The following is a 21185-nucleotide window of genomic DNA, read 5'->3' as shown; positions in this document are numbered from 1 at the left end:
AGGCTTTTCTTCTGAAAACTGAGTGTACTTGAACCCTCAAACTTTCTGTTAGCAGCCAAGGACTGAACCATTCGTACCACCAAGTGATTTGAGAAGTGGAACTGGCACCAATAAGCCACTCTGGGGTTTCAGAGGCGGGCTTGAGCTCAGGGTTTGGTGCGGGCTGGGAGTCAGCTACACAGCCAAGCTGAGGTGGAAGTGTGTGGTGCTTTGGTGTCAGAACTAAAGGTGCATGAAGAAGCTTTATAAATAGTTAGGCTTCAAATTTTATCATTTTGGGTCCCTTTGAAGAGATTGGAATTTGTGGTTGACAGGATTCAGCGGTGCGCTAAGAAGTTTAATGTGGTGGCAACATGGTGGTGGGAGGGCAACCAGAGACCAGGAGACCAGGATCAGAGGACTCCAGCAGACATGGCAGCAAGCAGGCTAACGCGGAAGGCTCAAAGTGACTGCTTATATTTTCCAATTTTATATTATAAAATTTGTAAATAAGGATCTTCAAAGGTTGCCTTGAGATGTCCTCCTAAATCTTACCTCACATTTTTATAATTGCTAGTTATAACTCTGAAATAACAGCCCTTTTAAAATCTAGTCCGGGATGACTGATCTCCAACTAATCATGGAAACAAGGCATGATTTACATACAGTGTTCCCTACCCATGGAGATCCCTAAAAGGAAGGAGAATGTAAGAAAATTGGTTTAGTTGCTTAGATACTGTATTAGACACAGTTCTCTAAAGAAACAAAACCAGAATGCTAATAATTTTTATATATAATTATATTTATATATATTTATTTTTCAATTATGATGACTAGTAAAAAAATCCTATCTGAGAATACATTTGTGTGAAACCTTGAATGTTCTTAATTATTCCTGGGTCTCTTCCCTAAACCATCCCCTTGTCACTGCTGTTTCTGAAGGAGCTATGTATGCAAATCTTCACTGATTATCTCACCCATTAATTGATATTCTAGGTGACAAATACATTTCCTGTGGTTAGTAGTTCAAGCCATTAGCCACTACACCACTAGGGCTCCTTCTACATTTCCTTTACATCCTTTCCTACTTCCACTATATTCAATTAAAAAATGCTGTGTTAACCAAAGCATTTTCCCTGAAGCTTCAGTGTATAAAATGGCTTTTCATACCATTGAAAGCCAGATTCAAACGAAACTATAGGCACGCCATAGACGTGCTCCCTGGAGCTGCCTTCGCTCATGTCACATTCTACTATCCAACAGAAGCCAGAGTGGTGCACACTATGCGCTAAACCTCATTCCCTCCTGACTGTGTCCCAAGATTGAGTTCATTTCTCTTGCTTTATACTTCTTTATTAGCAAGGTGTTTTTAAGCAACAGTTTTCAGAGTTGCTGCCCATCCCTGCGAAACTTAAACCAAGTAGAGGTTAGATAAAGGAAGAGATATAAAAAGCAGCAGACGGTTTTGTGTGTGATATTTAGCAGAAAATTCTTGGTCTGTTGCATATGCCCGTAGAGACTCCAGAGGAGGGAAGGCAAGGGTGATGAAGCTGCTAATTCTTCCTCACCTGGTTCTCCCTTTTGAAGAGGATGTTGGGGGAGAACCCCTGTGACGGATAATTAGTATGAGGGTGCTATTCTGAATAACATATATTTTGCATCCAAGACAAGTCCAGCGGGGCTCTTGTCCACTGAGTGCTCTCTGCCTCCATTGTGCGGACGCCCTCGGAGTCGCTGGAGCATCTGTGTAGCCTGACTGTGTGTCGGTGGAAGGATGCATCCCTGCGCACCTGCAGCTGCGAGCAAGCTAGGTTAAGGGGACAGATGAGTAGCCAGCTCTCTGATTGAAATGGGGATACCTAGGGAGGTGCCATGTAATTATCTAAACTGGAATTAGACTAAGCTGCAAGACTCTCTGCACCTCTCAGCTGCCTCTAGAGTTCATTGTTTCTAAGCATGTCTTCAAAGCAATCCTGAAGAACATGAAGGTGAAAAACAAAGTTTCTATGAAATAACAGAAGGACACACAGGAGTGTACCTGATATAAATACAGAATTCTTGGCATTCTTGTACATGGTCCTGACGTGGTACTATGATTGCTCAGGCCACAACTGAGCAGAGCTCTACGGAAGATGTCCTGATGCTTTATGTTTTTTGTAGGTCACGTGTATAGATCAGCAAGTGGCAGAGCCCAGTTCTGGAGACCCAAATGCCGCAATGGAGTTCAGCACACAAGGTAGTTTTTCCTCTTTCAGTATTAGAAGTGCTAATTTTAAGTGATGCATTACATTTCTCAAAGTGTACCTTTTCTCTCCTATCTTTTTCCCTTCCCCTAATTCCTTCATCATTCCTTATACTTTAAGGAGATAGGATTTGCTACAACCTTCGATTCAATGCCATATAAATTCTTCATATTCTTCCTTAGCACACCTCCATCAATATGCCTAGGAAGCGTCACACATTTTCATGGGAAGGGTATGGTTTTGAAAAAAGCACTACTCAAACTGGGGTCTACAGCTCCATTAAGGACCCTTTTCGGAGGAAAAATAGTAGCCTATGTCCGCTCAGCTCCTTCCACAGAAGGAGAGAGGGCTAGATGAGAATTCAGTATCTCTGCCTGCTTCCTGGAGGTCATGGAATAGCAATTGTGAAATGACAGATCCCAAACCTAGTCCCTGGTCCAGAGGGAGTGAAGCCACCGTTCAATGTAGGAGCAGGAAGTGAAGCTGAGGATTTTCAAGGTGGGAGGAAAGGACTGTGCTTTTCCTTCCTGGACAGCAGAGGAAATGGTTAAGCAGGAATGTTTAGAAGTGACCTGCTTCCAACTGACTCCAGACACTTAGTGGGTTTGTGATATACTTTCCATAGCCTCTCGCCACCACATTTCCTTGAGTGTGGATTGAATAATTGTCTCATAGACGGATGACGAGGGCTAAGTTGGATGCTGTCTGTAAAGGCCTTTGGCGTTGGCTCAGGCACACGGAGCAGGGCAGATGGAGAGCATGGAGACAGAATGACCATTATCTAAACACAGCACCTCCTGGCTGTGGTCTCTCCCACACATTCCTGCTTAAGACGTATGGAAAGAACAGAGCCTAAAGACACCAACGCTGAAGGCACTCGGGCTGCTGGGATTCTAACCAAAAGATATTGCCTACACCTTGCACTATCTAGCCCCGCTCTAAGTATCTGATGACAATGGGGGAAAGTGCTCCTTGGGCTTCCCTGTGGATGAAGACTTTCAGGGAATCTCTATAAAACAAGTTCCAATCAGATCCGTGTTAGCTACAGCCCAGGGGCGCCAGTGCTATCTGTCTGGGGACCCTACTTGGTATGGTAGGAGAGAGGGCCAGACCTGAACAACATCAAGGTCTGAGCATCAGTCCAAAAACCGAAGCTGGTATCACAGTCGGCTTATGAAAGCACATATCGCTGCATCCAGAGTGCCATTGCCCATGGGTCTGGGTGGTTAAGAGAGTCTGCAGTTCTAATACGTTTCAAGTGATACTGGTACTGCTGGTCCAGTGACCATACTTTAAGAACCAAAGCAGGCACCACATCAGCTGGGTCTCTCCCACTCTCTCTCACCAAGGGCTTCAGACCCAGGGTGACACCCGTGTGTGGGGCAAGCAGTATCTCAGGTTCCCCAGGACTTGTCTGAAGCGATGTGGGGTCCCTCAGAGCACACTGCATTTCTCTGAATTGGCCCCACTCACCCATGAAGCAGGATCACCCTTGTGATCCTGGGGACATCATATATGATGGGTACCACCCAAAATGGACTTTTTAAAGTATATTTAATTTTTTAAATTCAATATATTTAATTAAGTATATTTATATATTATTATATAATATATAAATTATATATCATTTATATATAAATGATATATAATTAGTGTATTAAATTAAGTGTATTTAATTAAATATAATTAAATATATTTAAATTAAGTATATTTATTTTACAAAATCACCTTCAAAGTACTCCCCATTACACTTAATACATTTGTCAAATGTGCAATTCCATTCCTGGAAACATTTTTCAAACTCCTCTGTTTGGATGGCTGACAGCACCTCCCTCGGTTTTTTTCTTCACCTCGTGTACGTCATCAAATTGCTGTCCTTTTATGTCCCTCTTCATTCGTAGAAACAAGAAGTCACATGGAGCAAGGTCAGGTGAGTTAGGTGCGTGGGGCAACAGAGGCATGCTGGTTTTTGCCAAAAACTGGTGCACTGAGATGGCTGCGTGAGCAAATGCATTGTCATCGTGGAAAAACCAGTCCCCCGTCTGCCACAAATCAGGCCTTTTTTGTCACACACTGTTATGCACTCTTTTCCAAACCTCTCCATAGAAAGCTTGATTAACCTGACCTGGTGGAAGTCTGAGCTGATGGAACAAACTCCACATGCATTGTCCCCTTCGCTTCAAAAAAACAAATGACCGTCATCTTGATCTTTGATTTCACTTGAAGAGTTTTTTTGAAGGTGAAGATGGTGTCTTCCACTGGCTTAATTGATGTTTGCTTTTGGGGTGCTAAGAATAGCACCATGGCTCCTCACCAGTCATGGCCTTGGTGAAAGTCTGGATCACTTCGGAGCGGTTTTTCCAAAGCATGGCATGTCCCCACTAGGCACTCTTTTTCCTGAGAACCCAAGGCACGGATTTTGCAGCAACCCTTCTCATTCCCAAAATATGCTGCACTGAGCTCCGAGATAATCTAGAAACGTCCGAATCTCTTCCGTGGTCCACTGTTGGTCTTCAAGCCTAAGTGCGTGAATTTTGTCAACATTTTCTTCTGTTCAGGAAGTTGATGGACATCCAGAACAAGGTTTGTCAAATGGACATTTCACCTCTTTTGAAATGAGAAAATCACTTGAACACTTGAGTTTTCCCCATAGTGCTGTTCTTGTAAGCTGTGTTTAACATCACAACAGTTTCGGCGGCAAACAAGAAAAACAGTTTCACAGCTGCATGCTGTTCTCTTAAATCAGACATCACACACAAACACAAAAAGTTCGAGTGAAATTCCTTTTACAAAAAAAAATTCACTGGGGCCAGAGAGAACCTTCCTAGGTGGCGCCACTGGGTGCATTAACTCAGAGAAAGTTGCTCAATGCTCACCTAGTGGGGAAATATGCATACTATGAAAGCTCTGCCCAGGAGAGCTTTTTTTTTCTGGGGTTCTTTTGGGTACCCCCTCACATTTTTTATATCCACTGATTCCCCAAGGGATGCCTGAATGGGTGTATGAGACTTCTCCACTACAAAAGAAAAAGATGCTGTCTATTGTGCCTTTTATTCAGTGAGCCATTCCAGCCATGCTCCTCCTCGGATGACTCTTAGAAATTTACCTGGTGCCCTGCAGCCCTTCAATCCATGGACCAATGTTTCTTAGCCTCCATTCCTACACCCCCAAGGTCTCAGATAGCCTTCCGGAAAGGACCCACTTCTAATCTCTGTCTTCTTGCTTTGCAGTGCCATTGGATCGAGAGAACCTCCGTGTTGTGGAGAGAGCTGCTGCCTTAGGCTTGAGCTTTTGTTCCTCAGATGCCCCTGGGGCCTCACATTCCCAACTGCCATCCCAGTTGCCCTGCCACTACTGGAGCCAGGTGTCTCTGAAGGAAGGTGCACAGACTCAGTTGGGTCCTCAGCGGATGGCCCACTCTGTTAGCGACCCTACCACAGGCTTGTCTGGAGTGGCAGGTACAGCAGACCTGGCCCACTTACATTATTGTAGGCTCACCAGGCATTGCCTCAGCACTGCAGGTCTAGTTTCTTGTCGTCTGAGAGCCCAGGCTCATCCTGGGACCTGGTACTTAAAAGAGATTGGGACTATAGTCTTGTGGTCAGACTCCAACTCACCACAGGGCACTGAGACATTGAGCCTGGAGTTGGTGGTCAGTCTTTTGCAAGGGGGCAAGGGGAACGAAGGAATTTTGCAGTCCCAGGACTTTCCCAGTGTGGACAGATCAGCCACAAAACACTTAGGTCCCGAGACTGGGGTAGGTAATCAGCCTTCCGCAAGAGGGTAGGGGTCATGAAGGTTTAGGAAGATTGCCGTCCCAGGCTTACCCAGTGTGGACAGGTCAGCCAGCACTGTACATTCATTTTACGTATGCACAGAGCCAGAGTCAAGAACAGAGTAGAGGGCTTTGGCCTTGTCTCATGAATAGGTGGTAAGAAACAGGTATGTTTTAAATAACCATATGTCAGTCTTGGCAGAGCTGTCTGTGTGATCCGATGTTGGAGTGGAGCTCTGCCTAACTATTAAATGGACAATTTGCTCTGTTAGGAATGTTTGTTTCTCCTTGTCATTCATTCAGAGAGTTTGGGGAACCTGTGCATTTGCGTGAACTCAAAGTCCACTAGTGAAATTCGTGCTCTGAAACATGATATTGTCGGGATGAGAATGAAACAAGACCTGGTTTGATGATGCTGTGAAAGTAGCTCCAAGCCCTTCTCTGTATCCAGCCACTCTGGCCTGGGGCGTCTCTTTTTTAATTGGTCAATAGAGATACTGATTTAAAATTCACCTATCATATGCTTCCATAGTCAAGTCGTTTTTCATAAAGAGTTGTATATACATTGTCACAATCAGTTCTAGAGTTCCCTCCCCACTCCCATATTCATTATTAAGACAAGTTAGAGAAAAAAAATTCTGTCTTGGGGCAAGTGAGAAATATTTAAACCTAAAGCAATTTCAGGATGGGTCAAGAGGGACATCAACTCTCCAGGTATCACATTCCATCATAGTCCCATCCATCATAATCAAATTTACAATAACATCTGTCTGATGTTACAGCTGTTTGCAAATAGGTATTATGCAAGTGAATTTGGGGCCCCCACTACCCTCCATAGTCATTTCTAAATCAGGTGTTCACTTTTTTTTAAAACAATTTATTAGGGGCTCATACAACTCTTATCACAGTCCATACATATACATACATCAATTGTATAAAGCACATCTGTACATTCCCTGCCCTAATCATTTTCTTTTTTTTTCTCCTCTTTTCTTTTTTTTACATTTTATTAGGGACTCATACAACTCTTTTTAAAGCTCTGATACCTTTCCTTTTATCTTATTTGCATTGTGTTATCTTTGGATCACACAGGCTCATGTGCTTCTTCCAGGTGGACTTAATTGATGCCTCACTTATATGGCTGCTTGTTTGGACACAAGCCTTTAAGATGCCAGACACTCTTCCAGTTGGTAGCTGGGCACCATCTGCTTTCTTCCCCACACTTTGCTTTAGCACCCATATCTTCAGTGACCTCTTCATGAGGGCGAGTGTACTGAGCAAGACCACACTATAAAAGCTGTTTTTCGATTGGACCTTGAATTAAGTGGAAGCCCAGAATCCATCTGCTTGTCCCATGGCTATGTATGACTCTGGTCTGATTTAGGTGTCTTATTACCATTTTATGGTTAAAAAAATTTTAAAACATGACCAGTTATCCCCTTAAATCCCCCGGGATATAAGGTAATTCCATTAATAACACCAATGATTTATTCAATGGCATAGAATTTAAGACACTGTTGAGAAAAATAGGTTTTGCGATTGTAATCCATAATTCTAGTACATAATCCATGAGTTGTTGGTTTCTACTGAGTGGATTCTTAAATGGTTGAATTCTGTTTATGTTGACCATGAAGGTTGATGCTAGGGAAGATTTTCTTGTAAAAGTCCTTACAAGGGCAGATCCTTGCCAAAAATATTAGTACATGTCATATTAATGCAAGGAGGACATTAAGGTAGTAAATGTATGGTGGTCCTGGGTCCTCTTTCCTTGGACACTTACTAAGTCAGGGATCGTAACCAAGGCCAAGGACTTCTGATTCCAACGTCTTGGTGTGGCCATCATTTGTTTCTTCTGTCATCAGAGAGTTTCAGTTTCAAGTCCAAGGGCTGTGGGTCATATTGAGGTAGACCCCGTGTGTTCAATGTAGTTTCCACATCAAGCCCTTCTGGTGAGGGCTATGGGGGATGCCGTGCTCCACGTACAGCTAGAGTCTAGGGTCACTGTAATGCATAGTCCTTGGTGTGGGCCAACAAGTGTTGGGTAGAAACTCATTCCAGTGTTTAACCAGAAACATAATACTGGGTTTATTTTCCCCTTGGGTTTTCTATAATTTTGAGTATTCCTTCCCAATGTGAGGTTGCCCCTCCCCATTTTGCTCAAACGAAGTATAAATGTCTCTTCTGAAATCTAGCTGCGCCCCTCCCCTGGACTTAATTTGACTTTCCAGTAAGGTTCCTTCCTGATTCCTGGGGCATGTCTGTTGATTTGTCACAACCTTGTTTCAATGTTGTATGGCCTTCAATGGATGGGCTTCTGCCTTTTCCTCCCTTCTTGAAGTAGTGGCCCTGATGCTGAGGTCTCCTCTTGCAAGGGGTTTTTATAACGTGCATATAAGAGGGATGATGTGTGGTTCATGGCCAGTAATGCGAATTTCTACCCCTTTGTTTGGAATTGGTCTCCAAGATTTGTTTAATTGGCTTTTCTCCTAATAGTAGTGGGCTTATACAGTATTTCCCTTTTGTGTTTGACTAACTTCATTCAGCACAATGCTTTCTAGGCCCTTCTGTGTCATGTGGTGTTTCATGCTTTCATCACTGTTTTTAAGGAATGCATAGTATCCTGTTACATGAATGTACTATAGTTTCTTTATCCATTCTTCCACTGTTGGGTTTTGGGCTGCTTCCAATTCCTTGCTATTGTGACCGGTGCTGCGATAAACATGGGACAGCATACATCCACTCATGCTTTGTCTCCTATTTGGGGGAGGTATATGGCCAATAGCGATATTTCTGGATCATATGAGATTTCAATTTCCAGTTATTTTATGTATTGTTATTGTATGTATTTAAAAGCCCCAAAACAGTGTACACAAGTTGCCATTTCTCTACAACCTCTTAAACATTTGTGTTTTTTTAAAAAAGTTGGACCAGCATTGTTGGTGCAAGGTGGTATCTCATTGTGGTTTTAATTTGCATCTCCCAGATGGCTAGTGATTATGACCATTTTTTCCTGTGTTTGGGTGCACTGTCATGTTTTTTGCTCACTTCTTAACTGAGTCATTTGTTATTTTCTTATTGAGCTGTTGTAGAGTTCTATAGATATTGGTAATTAGACCGTTGTCTGCTGTGTCCTTGGTTAAAAAAAATTCCTAATCTTTGGGTTTTTGTTTTACTCTCTTGATGAAGTCTTTTGATGTGCATGAGTGATTTATTTTCAGCATGTCCCAGTCATCTGTTTTGTCTTCTGCTGTGTGTGACTCCTTTACTATACTTGGCCGTCTATGTGTGCCTTGCTGTAGGGCCCATAAGTTTGTTTCCGTTTTCCCATTGATGATCCTGACAGTGCTGGAGTTTACATTGAGGGCTTTCGACTGCATATGGATATCCAGTTTGTCCAACTCCATTTGTTGAAGAGGTTGTCCTTGTCCCAATTTAGAGTTTTTAGTCCTTTGTCAAAGATTGTTTGCTTGTACACTGATGCATTTACATCTGGGTTTTCTGTTCTGCTCCATTTGTCTATGTGTCTCTCGTTGTACCAGTACCTGACTGCTTTGCCTACTGTGGCTGTGCAGTAGGTTTTTAGAACACGTAGCATGAGGCTTCCTACTTGGTTCTTCTTTTTAAGGAGTTCCTTGCTTATCTTGGGTCTTTTGCCTTGGCATATATAATTGGTAATTAATTTTTCCATTGCTTTTAAAACTGTATTTGGGATTTAAATATGATTGCATTGTATCTGTAGATTGCTTTAGGCGGTATTGACATTTTCACAATTCTAGTATGCCTATCCATGAGCATGGGAATTGTTTCCATTTATGTAGGTCTCTTTTTATTTCTTAGTGTAATGTTCTGTAGTTTTCTCTGTATATGTCTTTTGTGTCTTTGGGTAGGTTTGTTCTTTTTCATAGCTCTCTTTGCTGGCATACAGGAAGCCAAGTGATTTCTGGTTGTTAATTTTGTATCCCACTACTTTGCAGAAATCCTTGATTGTTGCCACTGGGCATTTTGTAGATTAGGATTTTCTATACATCGGATCGTATCATCTGCAGAGTGAGAGTGTCATTTCTTTGCCTATTTAAATTCTCTTGATTTCTTTGTGGTGTCCAATGATTGTAGCTAACACTTCTATTATAAAGTTGAATAAGAGTGATGATAGGTGTCATCGTTTTCTGGTCTCGATTTTCAGGGAAAGTGTTTCTAGTTTTCCCCCATTGAGTGTGAAATTGACTGTTAGTTTTTCATATATGGATTTTTGTGTTGAGAAATCCCCTTTCTATTTCTATTTTGCTAAGTGGTTTTATCAAAAAAATTGATGTTGGATATTGTCAAATGCCTTTTCTGCAGCAATTGATATGATCGTGTGGCTTTTGTTCTTTGCCTTATTTAGGTAGTAGGTTATATTGCTTGTTTTTCAAATACGAGCCATCCTTGCTTCCCTGGAATGAATCCTTTCTGGTCATGATAAATTACCTGGTTATGATGTTTGATTCTATTGACCAGAATTTTGTTGTGGATTTTTGCACCTATTTTCATGAGGGATATTGGTCTATAACTTTCTAGCTTTGCATGGTCTTTACCTGCTTTGGAATCAAGTTATGCTCCCTTTATAGAATGAGTTTGGGAATTTGTTGTCTTTTTCTATATTCTTGAATAGTATGTAGAGTATTGGTGACAGGTCTTCTCTGAATACTTGATAGAATTCCCCTATGAAGACATCTGATCCTAGACTTTTCTTGAACGGAAATATCTTAATGACCTGCTCTATTTCTTCGTTTGTTATGAATCTATTGACTTTTTCAACTTCTGCTTCCATTAATTTGAGTAAATGAGGTCTTTCTAGATATCTGTCCATTTCATCCAAGTTATCAAGTTTCTTTTAATGCAGTTTTTCAGATTTATATGTAATTATTCTTTTTATTTTGTTTGAATCTATTGTGATGTCACTCTTTTCATTTTTTTTTCTGAGTATTTTCATCTCTTCTCCGCCTGTTTTGTTAATCCTCTCCAAGAACCACTTCTTGGCATTTTGACTTGTTTCCATTTTTTCTCTCCATATCTTTTATTTCTGCTCTGGTCCTTATTATGTCTTTTCTTCTTTTATTGGAAGGTTTGTATTGTCGTCCTTGTTCCGGTTTTCAAATGTGTTGTGTTAGGAAGTTGATTTTAGATTTCTCCTCTTTTTTTAATATTTTGTGTTGATTGCTATAAATTGGCCTCTCATTACAGCTTTTACTGTGTTCTTAAGGGTTGGTACGTTGTGTTTGTTCTCGTTTATCTTAAGGAATATTTTATGTCCTCACTTATTCGCCTTATTATCCAATCATTGTTAGGTATTGTGTTATTCATTCTCCATGTGTTTGTCTTTTTGCTCCTGTTCATTTAATTGTTGATTTCTAGTTTTATAGCATTATGATTTGAGAAGATAGGTAGTAGTATCATTTAAAAATTTTAAGACATGTTTTGTGGCCTAGGATGTGGTCTGTTCTTGAGAATGCTCCATGTGTCTTGGAGCAGAATGTATACTGTGTTTTTGTTGGATGAAGGGTTCTGTATACGTCTGTGAGGGTGAGTTTGCTGCTTGTGTTCTTAAGCTCTTTGTGTCTTTCTTGAGTTTCTTCCTTAATGTTCTATCTTTCCTTCAGAGTGGCATATTGAAGTTCCCTGTAATTCTTGTTGAAGCGTCTATATCCTTTTTCAATACTGTGAGGATTTGATTGGTGTACGTTTGATGGATAGGTGCACATATGTTTATTATGGTAATGTCTTCTTGGGCGATTGTTCTCTTGGTCATTGTGTATTGTTCATTCTTGTCTCATTGCGTTATATGACTTGAAGTCTTTTTTTCCTCAGAGATTAATATTGTTACACCTACTTTCTTTTAGTTGTCCTTTGCTTGCTATACATCTTTCCAGTCACTGATTTTTATTCTTTTTTATGTCTGATATTCTGAGATGTGTTTTCTAGTAGGCAGCATAGTGATAGTTATACATTCTGCTACTGTCTGTCACTCTACCGGCGTATTTAGCCCATTAACATTCAGTGAGATTATTGATATGTATGTCATTTTGATTTGTGTGTGTTATGTGTGAGAAGGTATGTGTGGGGTGATAAATTTATTTTTTCTTCCTGTATTTCTTCATTGTTTTGGATGTTGATCTCGCTGTTGGATTTTATGAGGAATTGACTGTGTGTGGCTTTTCAGGTTTGTGTGCTATCGTTGTTGGTTTTTTGACTATAGTACTTCATTAAGATTTTAATGTTTGTTTTTGTTTTGTTTTTGTAGTGGTGGTTTTGTTTTTGTGAAGTTCTTTAATTTCTCCTTGCCTGGAAATACATTTATTTTTCCATCACATTGAGTGACATTTTTGCTAGCTACAAGATTCTACACTGACAGTTTTTTTTTCTTTTTCTTCAGGAATATATATATATATATATATATATATATATATATTCCTTTTCTTCTTGCCTGCATGGTTTCTGCTGAGAAAGTGGAAATTATTTTAATTGCTGTCCCTTTGTATATAGTGTTCTTTTTTTCCCTAGCTGCTCTTAGAATTTTTTCCTGATTGTTGATGTTAGACATCTTGACTACAATGTGCTGAGGGATTTCCCTTTTGGGATCTGTCGTGATGGGCGTTGTTTGGGTTTCCTGGATAGTTATCTTTTCATCATCTAGGCAACGAGGAAAGTTTTCTAGCAGAAGTCCTGGGACTATTATGTGTATGGATTTTTTCATCCTCTTCTAGAATCCCTGTAAGACATAGGCCGTTCCTCTTGATTGTGTCCCCACGTTGTACTCAAGCTTTCCTTGGTCTCTTTTGTAGTTTTGTTCTTCTCTTAGACGGAGTCTGTAGATTGGCCTTTAAGCTCACTGATTCGGGTTTCCTTCTCTTGGGTTCTCTTTCTCTGTTCTGTTATAATGTTGTGTCATTCTGTTTTTATACTGATGGACTTTTCTATTTCTGCTTGGAGTTTATTTTTGTAATGTGTGTAGTGAGGTTCCTAGCTTTTCTATTGTCTCACTTTTCCTCTCAGGCTTTTTCTTCCTCTGTTGTATGGGAGCAAACATCACTCTTTTATGTAATTTTTCTGGTAATTTCATAGCCTGTTCAATTTCAGGCATTTCATTTAGGTCTGTGTGTTTTTTGGTTACCTGTGTGTGTTTGTATTTTATGATGGGGGTGTTTAGGGAGTGAGGTTATTAGGGATGGTTAGTTAACTCTGTTGGGTGGCACAGTTGAGGGGTGGTGGACACTTTACATCAAGTAGCTTTGAGAGTGTATGATAATACATTTTGCAGGGAGATCAAAGAGTGTAAGGGGGAGGGCTAGAGGTAAAGAAAGGAAGAAAAGGTGAAACAAAACAGGGAGGTACCAGGTAATGTTCATTTAACCTTAAAAGAATGAAAAGTAGACCAAAATTTTTCTTGTTTTGCAAGGACATAGGAAATGCTGATGATACTTGAGAGAAAAAAATGTAAGTAGTGTCAGATTTTGATTTTATGAGGAAAATAAGGAAGAGTAGGATTGAAAATAAGGAAAAAAAGGGGGAAAAAGAAAGATTGAGATGATTATGAAATAAAAGTTTAGGTATTAAAAATTAAGGAGGAAAGAGCAAGAGACAAAAGTATTGAAAAGAAAAAGAAAAAATATTAGAGTAAGAAGCAGAAGAGCTGTTAATGTATGTTTGTCTGGGCTTGAAGCTTTGCCCAAGAGCTTTGTCTCTGATGTGAATTAATGATGTGTTAAGGGACTAAAAGAAAAGAAAGTAAGTTAAAAACAAAAAGTAAACTACCATGTATACGTGAGTTTAAGCCAACCCAATATCCACTGAGGCACCTAATTTTACCACAAAACTTCATTAAAAATGTGCTGAAAAACTCAGCTTATACTTGAGTATCTATGGTAATAATTTTCCCCTTATGTAGATCGACATATGGAGAAGCCCTGATAAATTATAAGAATTGTGCAAGACTTTGTTTTAAGAGGAGGAGGGTATAGGAATAATGGAAACACAGCAGCCACAACATCGAGAAAAGAACAGCTGGGGTCTGAGCCTTGTCCTTGGGGTGGGGGGCAGGGGGCCTTCAAGACTTTTGGAGCAGAGGTGTTTTGAGCAGTTGGGAACAGTACCTGATAGTATGTTGTTTTACTACCACCTTGTGATGTTTTAGGATGACAGGATGGGGTTGAGTTTAAGGGGAATGATTGTGGTGTCTGGCAGTGCTGAGAGTCGTATGTTCTTCTGGTTTAGGTGAATGATCTTAAAGGACCAGACCTCTGATGGATCAGCTCAGAGGGGAAGAGACTTGCTCTTTGGGGATGATGGGGTGGGGTGGGGTAGTGGGATCTAGAACTACCACCTATGCAGATACTCTAGGAGGAAAGGATGAAGCAATGGTCTACTCAGGGCAGGTGGTTTATCTAAGTGGTCTGGATGGTCTATTTTGCTGCTGGCCAGAAGCTGGTGTCCTGAGATAGTTGGTGGATTGGTCAGTCTATCCAGTATCGCATTCAGGAGAGCCCTGTGAGCCTCAGGCTTATGTCACTGTGTCACACACAAGCTCCTTGCCTATGCAAAATAGCTGGGGCAGGAGTTTCACCCTTATACCTGGGTAGATGGCTGCCCAGGTGCACCCACCTGCTGAGGGATGTGTAAGGTTCGTAGACTGTCTGGAGGCCAGGTGGGAGGGTTGGAATCCAGGAGACTGACTAATTCTCAATGGTCTATGAACTCTACTTTTAATGTTATTCTAATATCTTGTTAATGGGCCAGGTGAACAAAGGGAGGGAAAAGAAGAAATAAAAATCCCATGAATGCCTGACATTTGGGGTGCCCTAACGTGGGACTGTGCAGAGCTGTACCCCTGGGATGGGGGATTAGTGTTGTTGAGTGGGGCTGGAGCTCCCCCAGCCTGTGTGGAGAGTCCGCTTATTCACTGTTTATGCTGCTGCAGACTGCCCTGTAGAGACATTCTCACCCAGGGGCTGTGTTGTCCCTGTTTTCCAGGAGGTGGGCTGCAAGGGGATCAGAATAGAGCTCCCACGGCTTGGACAGAAAGCCAAGCTTATTTGTGCTTGTAGCTGTCCCAGGCTGGTCACGCAGAGTTATTTATGTCCATGTAACTCAGTTGGTTAGACAAGCTTACTAGCTCCGGGACCTAGAAAATTCGGTCAGGTGAGTTGGGGAGCTGTGCTCCTATATCTTGTGTCAAAGGCGATGTTAAAGAGGAGTCTGCCAGCAGGCGTCAATTCTAAGGAGTTCCTGCTATGGTTAATACTAAGTAGCCATTTCCTTCACATCTCTCTGGCTGATTTTTGGCCTAATGCTTCTGTCTCCGGGACAAGAGAGGACTTACTTTTCAATACATCTAAGATCTGGGCCTCCCTGGATCCCCGGGGAAACCCAAACATGGAAGATTTTGTAGAAGATGGCACCAGTCTTGTGTATAACACTTAGCTCATTGCTGGGAGGGTGGGGAGTCAGACCTAGGGAGGCTGACGTGACTGACTGACACGCAGAGCGACAGGGTGAGCTGCTTCACCTGTGTGCAGGTGAGTATAGCCTCAGGGCCAGCTCCTGCGTGGTTTGCAGCTCCAGCAGCAGGTGGGTTAGGGTGATAGTTTGGTCAATCGGTTTCCCTTGAAGATACTAATGGAATTCTCTTTTTGGTGAAGGTGCTGCCTCCTCACGCACGCCTTGGTGCATTCAAGACCTGGACGCAGGAGGGTCCCAGTCTTCTCAAGGGTCTGGTGAGAGACTCCTTTTCTAACACACTGCACGCACAGACATCGGCTGAGGTATAGGTGTGGTGAATTGTGAATCATCTGTTGTATTGTTTCTAATCCAGCTTCCCAGGCGCCCCCCTGGAATGGGAGTAATTCAGCTCTCTGGGCTGTAACAAAAGCACCTCCTTTCCCTTTGGGTGGGAACTTACTAGAAGCCATCGTTACATTAATACTTACCCAATTCCTTGCATAGAATACCCACCTGTCACTTTATCAATGAATCTGGTTGGGAGCAGACTGACCTCCAAATTAGGTGTTTTTACTTTGCTCTTTATGATTCCTCATAGTTACTTGCTAAGCTTGCTCACGCGCACCAAAAATGCCCCAGACCACCCAGAGTCTGTTCTCTGGGTTACTTGAATCTGAGTATGGGCAGGTCTAACACTAATTGGTCTCTGGTGAGTATTCACAAATGCCTGTTCTCTGTGCCCTCCGTTCTTAGTGTGGGTCATTGGGATGGGAAGGAGCCCCGGTGGCAGATTGGTCACAGGTGTGGGCTGTGGTCCTCAAGGTCAGCAGGTAAAAACCACTAGCCACTCTACTGGAGGAAGACAAGGCTTTCCACTCCTATAAACAGTCACAGATTGGACACTCACAAGGGCAGTTATACTCTGCCCTATCGAATCATCATGAGTTGGCATCAACTCGATGGTGGTGAATTAAAAAAAAAAATCAAGGTATCCGATTGGAGACCCAGTGCCTTTTGCCTGACCATTGGCCTCAGGACCTTGGCCTAAGCTCTGAGCTCCATTTCCTGAGAGGTTGCTTCCATTCCTATCTACACATAGAGGTAGTGGGTCCTTCTGTGTGGTCGCATAGCAGTATCAACCCCAAAGGAAAAGGCCAGGGAGTTAGGGAAGGCTAAGATGGGTCCTTCAAGTGGACCTGGGCCTTCCTGCTCCCAAATCCCAGCTGCACGAGAGGGTTTGTGAGGGACATGTTAGCTTGCGGATTCCAGTGGAGTAGCAGATGGGAGGGGACCCCTCCCTACCCCACTCTTTTTTAATCTGCCTTGCATTTTGCCCCTCTGGAGACCATGACCCCAGAGGCTGCATAGAGAAGGGGCCAGGAAGCAGAGCACATTTCCATTCGAATTCTGAACATTGTTTTTTTAACAGCAGCAGCCTGAGGCTTTGCTGGTTTGCAATAACATCTTCTCCTTTATTACCAGTTTGCTCCTCTCCCACTGCCGAGGCTGCCTGTTCGTGTCAGCATCATCTTTGCCCGCCAGAAGAACAACGTGGTGCCTGGACAAGTAGCCAGCAGTTCAAGGCAGAGGCCTCACGGCTCCTCTCCAAGCAGCAGCATCCTCACCCTCTGGCAGACAGCCAGGCCTACACGGACCCCCAGGTCCTGGTGACCAAGTTCCTAGAGCACACGCATGGTGCTCTCCCTGTGGAGGTGCGGCACGTGGCATGTGCCATCCGAACAGTGGTGGCTTCTGATGAGTGCCACACGGATGAACCCATCCTCAATGCCAACATCATGGATCAAGCGTGAAGACCCTGGAGCCTGCACAGCCACATGGGCAAGCCTCGGGCCACACATATTCGTGTTGCAAGCTGCAGCGTTGACAGAGAACAAGGGGGCCCATCATGAGCACCACCGAGCAACCTGGACATGGGGTTCTTGTGCCCTCTCTTGAGGTGGACTGCTCCACTGTTTTCTCATTGCCTACATTTTCTACCTGTTCTAGAATACACGAAAACTCCCATATCCACAGTGAGTTATGCAATTTTAGGGGTATGCCACCTTGATACAAATATGAATGTAGTGACAAGTGAGATTTGTGTACCTTGAAGACATTGACCAAATACCCTGAGGCCGTTGCCATCAAGTTGGTGGGGACTCACGGTGCCCTCGGTGTGCAGAATGAGACGATGCCCATGGGCGTTCCAGGGTGTGGCCTTGCAGAAGCACATTGCCAGGCTTTGTTTCCTTCAAGGCACTTCTGGTTGCTTCAAACCTTCAACCTTTGGGTTAGTCACTACGTGCCCCAATCAGTGCGTGGAGTCTGACATCATGAGACCATCTCCTATGTGTTTCATCACTCTATGAATTCGTATCATGGTCTAATTTTAAAGAAGGTCATTCGGGCAGAGGTGGCCGCCTGGGCCCAACGCGGTGCTCTCAGGGCTATTGTATCGACCAGTGCACAACACACGACCCCGGGGTAGCCTGAACTCTCTCAGGACAGACCCCCTACCTTTGACAGACCCCCTACCTTCACCACTTCTTCTCTGGGTTCTCTTCTGCCTCTCCTTCCCAACTTTTAACTGATTTGGGGGGCCTGGGGGAGAGACCTGGTGGTGCAGAGGGTTAAATGTTGGGCTGCTATCCAAACGGTCGATGGCTTGAACCCCCAGACATCGTTCCTCTGGAGAAAGACAGGGCTTTGAAAGGCGGTCGACAGCCTCACAACCCTAGGGGAGCAGTTCCGGTGGGTATAAGAGTGCTACTCTATAGGTTTGTCTAGGTTGGCCAGCAGTCCTGTGGATTTGGGTAGAGGGGAACAAAGTTCCATCATTATTATTTTCTCCATAATCATAAGCACCCACTATAAACCACTGGTAATTTGGGAGTTTCCCTTGTCCCCAGCCTATGACCAATTAGCCATGGAGGGTTAATATCTAGGGAATTAAGGCCAGTTTTCTAGGACACGTGACCTTCTGACGTTCTCAGATGACCCAGTGTGGCCTCTCCATGTCTATGAGAGCAACAAATGTTGCATTTGCATTGGAGGATATAAGTTTTAATTATTTTTGTAAAAACAGCCAATGTGTTAGTGATACAGAAGTAGCCATCCCAGTCCTCTCTGAGCTGGCCCCTTATGTTCTGGACATGTCAGCAACATCCCTAAGAGGTCCCCTATAGTGATAGGGATGTGTGTGTGTGTGTGTGTGTGTGTGTGTGTGTGTGTGTCAGATCTGTCAAGCAGGACCCAGCAGCACAGAGGAGGATGGGGTCCCGGAGCTGGGCTCAAACCTCCATGTACAAAGTCACCCAGGCCTACCAGGGCTCCTCTGGGAGATCAAAGCCCCACTGCGAGTGCAGGTGAAGGGCCAGGTGAATACCCACACTTCCCAGCTGTCCAGCAAGCCCAGCAGCTGCACCCACTCAGCCTTCCCTGTGCGCTCTGCAACCTGTGCTTGTCCTCATGTCCATCCTCCGCCTCCAGCCCCCTTTAGCTAACCTGTAGTGCTATGAAACTGTGGTTAGAAACTGGGAGCCTTCCTCCCAGTTGACAGGATTGGCGGGAAGGAGCTGAGGTGTGAGGTGTGGGAGTGTGGCCAGTGTAGAACCAGAGATTTTAACACCAATAGAAATCAAGCCTTTGGACCAAAAGTAGAACTTTACCATTAAGATATCCTAGAGATGAGTACTATGTGATGAATGTATGCAGATTATTAAGAAGGAAACCTATTTTCTAATTGTTCTCAACAGAGAGCTTTGAATAGCCTGAAAAACGAAGTCCCTTTGCGATAAAGTCAGAGTAACAAGCCCCCTGTGCTACTGTAAGCTCACAAGCAAATTTGGCATGTTCAGCCGGGGTGGGGGGTGGGTGCAGTTCTACATCCTTTCAGAGTCTCTGGGCATATTCTTCCTATTTGGAAGCTGGCTGGGCCCCTGGTGGTTGAACTTGGGAGTTCTCAGACCTGGCTGCAATTGGTTGACTCAATCCCCAGGGTTTTACCCTATGGCCCGGGTGGCAGGCCTCCAGGGTCTCACTCAGCCTGGCCTTCTGTTCCCACCTCTCTGCAGTCAGACAGTGCTGGACTGCAGTTTGGGGCCACGCTTCACCCAGCTTGTGCTTTGTCATTCGCACAAGCACACGGTGGAGATGTGCTCACCCACTTCCGTAACAGCTCTGGTTCTCTGCTTCCTCCAGTCCCCTCACATCCATTTGAGTATCTGTTTTCATAACTATTCCACTTTACCAATGAGGAAACCACCTGGTTTTCATCTGCTGGGTTATAACTTGGTCTGCTGCTCAGGGTTTGGGGGCCGCATGGGCCCTGGGCTCTAGATTGAGAGGAATATTTCAGAAGAGAGAGGGGTGAAGATGATGACCACCAGGGAACGACTGCCTATCTGACCCTCCAACCTGGTGCCCAGCCCTCTCAGAGGTACCTTAAAACCTCAGGAGCAACAACTAGAGCCCAGGCTCCACCCCCATGTCCAGTGCAAACAGCTCAGTGCTACTTCTGTACACTTCGGCCGACCCAGAGGTCTGTTCTCTCCGGGTTTTAGTGTCTGCGATGGCCTGTCTGCAGGCACAGTCCCCTTCCCATCACTCACTGCATCTTCCCACACCTGCACAGGGGCCTTCCCAGTTCCAGGCAGGTGCTCTCCCTAGGGAGCAGTGGCACAAGGACATTGTCTGAAGAATGGACCCTTTCCAGCCCATTATGTGACCCCAGCTTGGGAGCTGTACTCCCACCTATGGCAAATGAGGTGAGGGTACGTATTGTTCATAAGGGTGTAGGTCTTCGTTTAGTCTGAAGACTATACAGATGAAACACTTCTAACCAATCACTTAAAAGCTCATTTCGTGTCTGTTTCCCCTCCCTCAACTGTAGCGATTCAAAAGCAAAACTTACAGGAAATTGTTTTCAAGTCACAGATTTATTTGTACAACCTGAAGGTGATATTTATTTAATATACCTCACTGTTTTCATCATTGGGTGTTTTAATAAAAGGTATTTCTGTCCGTGGTGTCTCTGGGGGCTCATCAGCTGGAGATAGGGCTGAAAGCATGGGGGTTCTGCCTTCAAGTGGCCTTGAGAGACACACTCTGTGGGGTTTCAGTAGCATTCTAGCCTTATCATCATGTCTTCCAGGCTCACTGTGGAGAGGTCAGGTCCGGGGGGGACATGGCCATCCCTGCTGCTGGCTAAAGTCAGTCACAGACGGCTTAGTGCCCCTCGACTTGGGCTTTTTCATGGGAATCCTTGATGTGTAGGGATCCCTGCTCCCTCTTCTCTTCCTTACCATATATTTCCTCTCTGGAATTTTCTCCCTTCCCGTGGGATAGCTCCTTGGCTTTCCTGATAGAAGGCCTCTGTCCCCAAGGCTAGGGACCCTCCTGGGCGAATAGCTTCTGCTTCTTAGCAGAGCAAAGGGCTTTATTCTGGTTTGCTTTCTCAAGCAGAATCAGAAAGCGAGGACACGCAGGGGACCGGAGTGCTTGCAAACATGCATACCCACGTGTCCTTCATCACCGGGCTTCTGACTGCATGATGCTGTCTCCAAAACATACCAAGGACGGCACAGGCTGGCACTTTTCTTGGAAAGAGTTTCTCCTCTGTTACTGTTGGGTAGCGCCGAGCACACACGTGTTTTTAATCTATATAGTTGATGACATGGAGCGGGGAAGAACGCTCCTCATTCGTCAGATGACCC

General features: G+C 43.8%; 1 protein-coding gene across 1 annotated transcript in view; it reads left to right on the top strand.

The window, feature by feature from the left end:
- Positions 1 to 19324, top strand: part of ENTREP2 (endosomal transmembrane epsin interactor 2) — a 133611-nt gene extending 114287 nt beyond the window's left edge. The window contains exons 8-10 of the mRNA XM_075535551.1: positions 2140 to 2215; positions 5453 to 5680; positions 16954 to 19324. Coding sequence (XP_075391666.1) covers positions 2140 to 2215; positions 5453 to 5680; positions 16954 to 17282 — 633 coding nt within the window. The 3' untranslated portion in view covers positions 17283 to 19324. The remainder of the gene's footprint in view (positions 1 to 2139; positions 2216 to 5452; positions 5681 to 16953) is intronic.
- Positions 19325 to 21185: the final 1861 nt, after the last annotated feature.

The sequence above is a fragment of the Tenrec ecaudatus genome, chromosome 17 (genome assembly GCF_050624435.1).
Source record: "Tenrec ecaudatus isolate mTenEca1 chromosome 17, mTenEca1.hap1, whole genome shotgun sequence".
NCBI lineage: Eukaryota > Metazoa > Chordata > Mammalia > Afrosoricida > Tenrecidae > Tenrec > Tenrec ecaudatus.
Note: the sequence above shows the minus strand (reverse complement) of the source record. Positions and strands in the feature narration are given on the sequence as shown.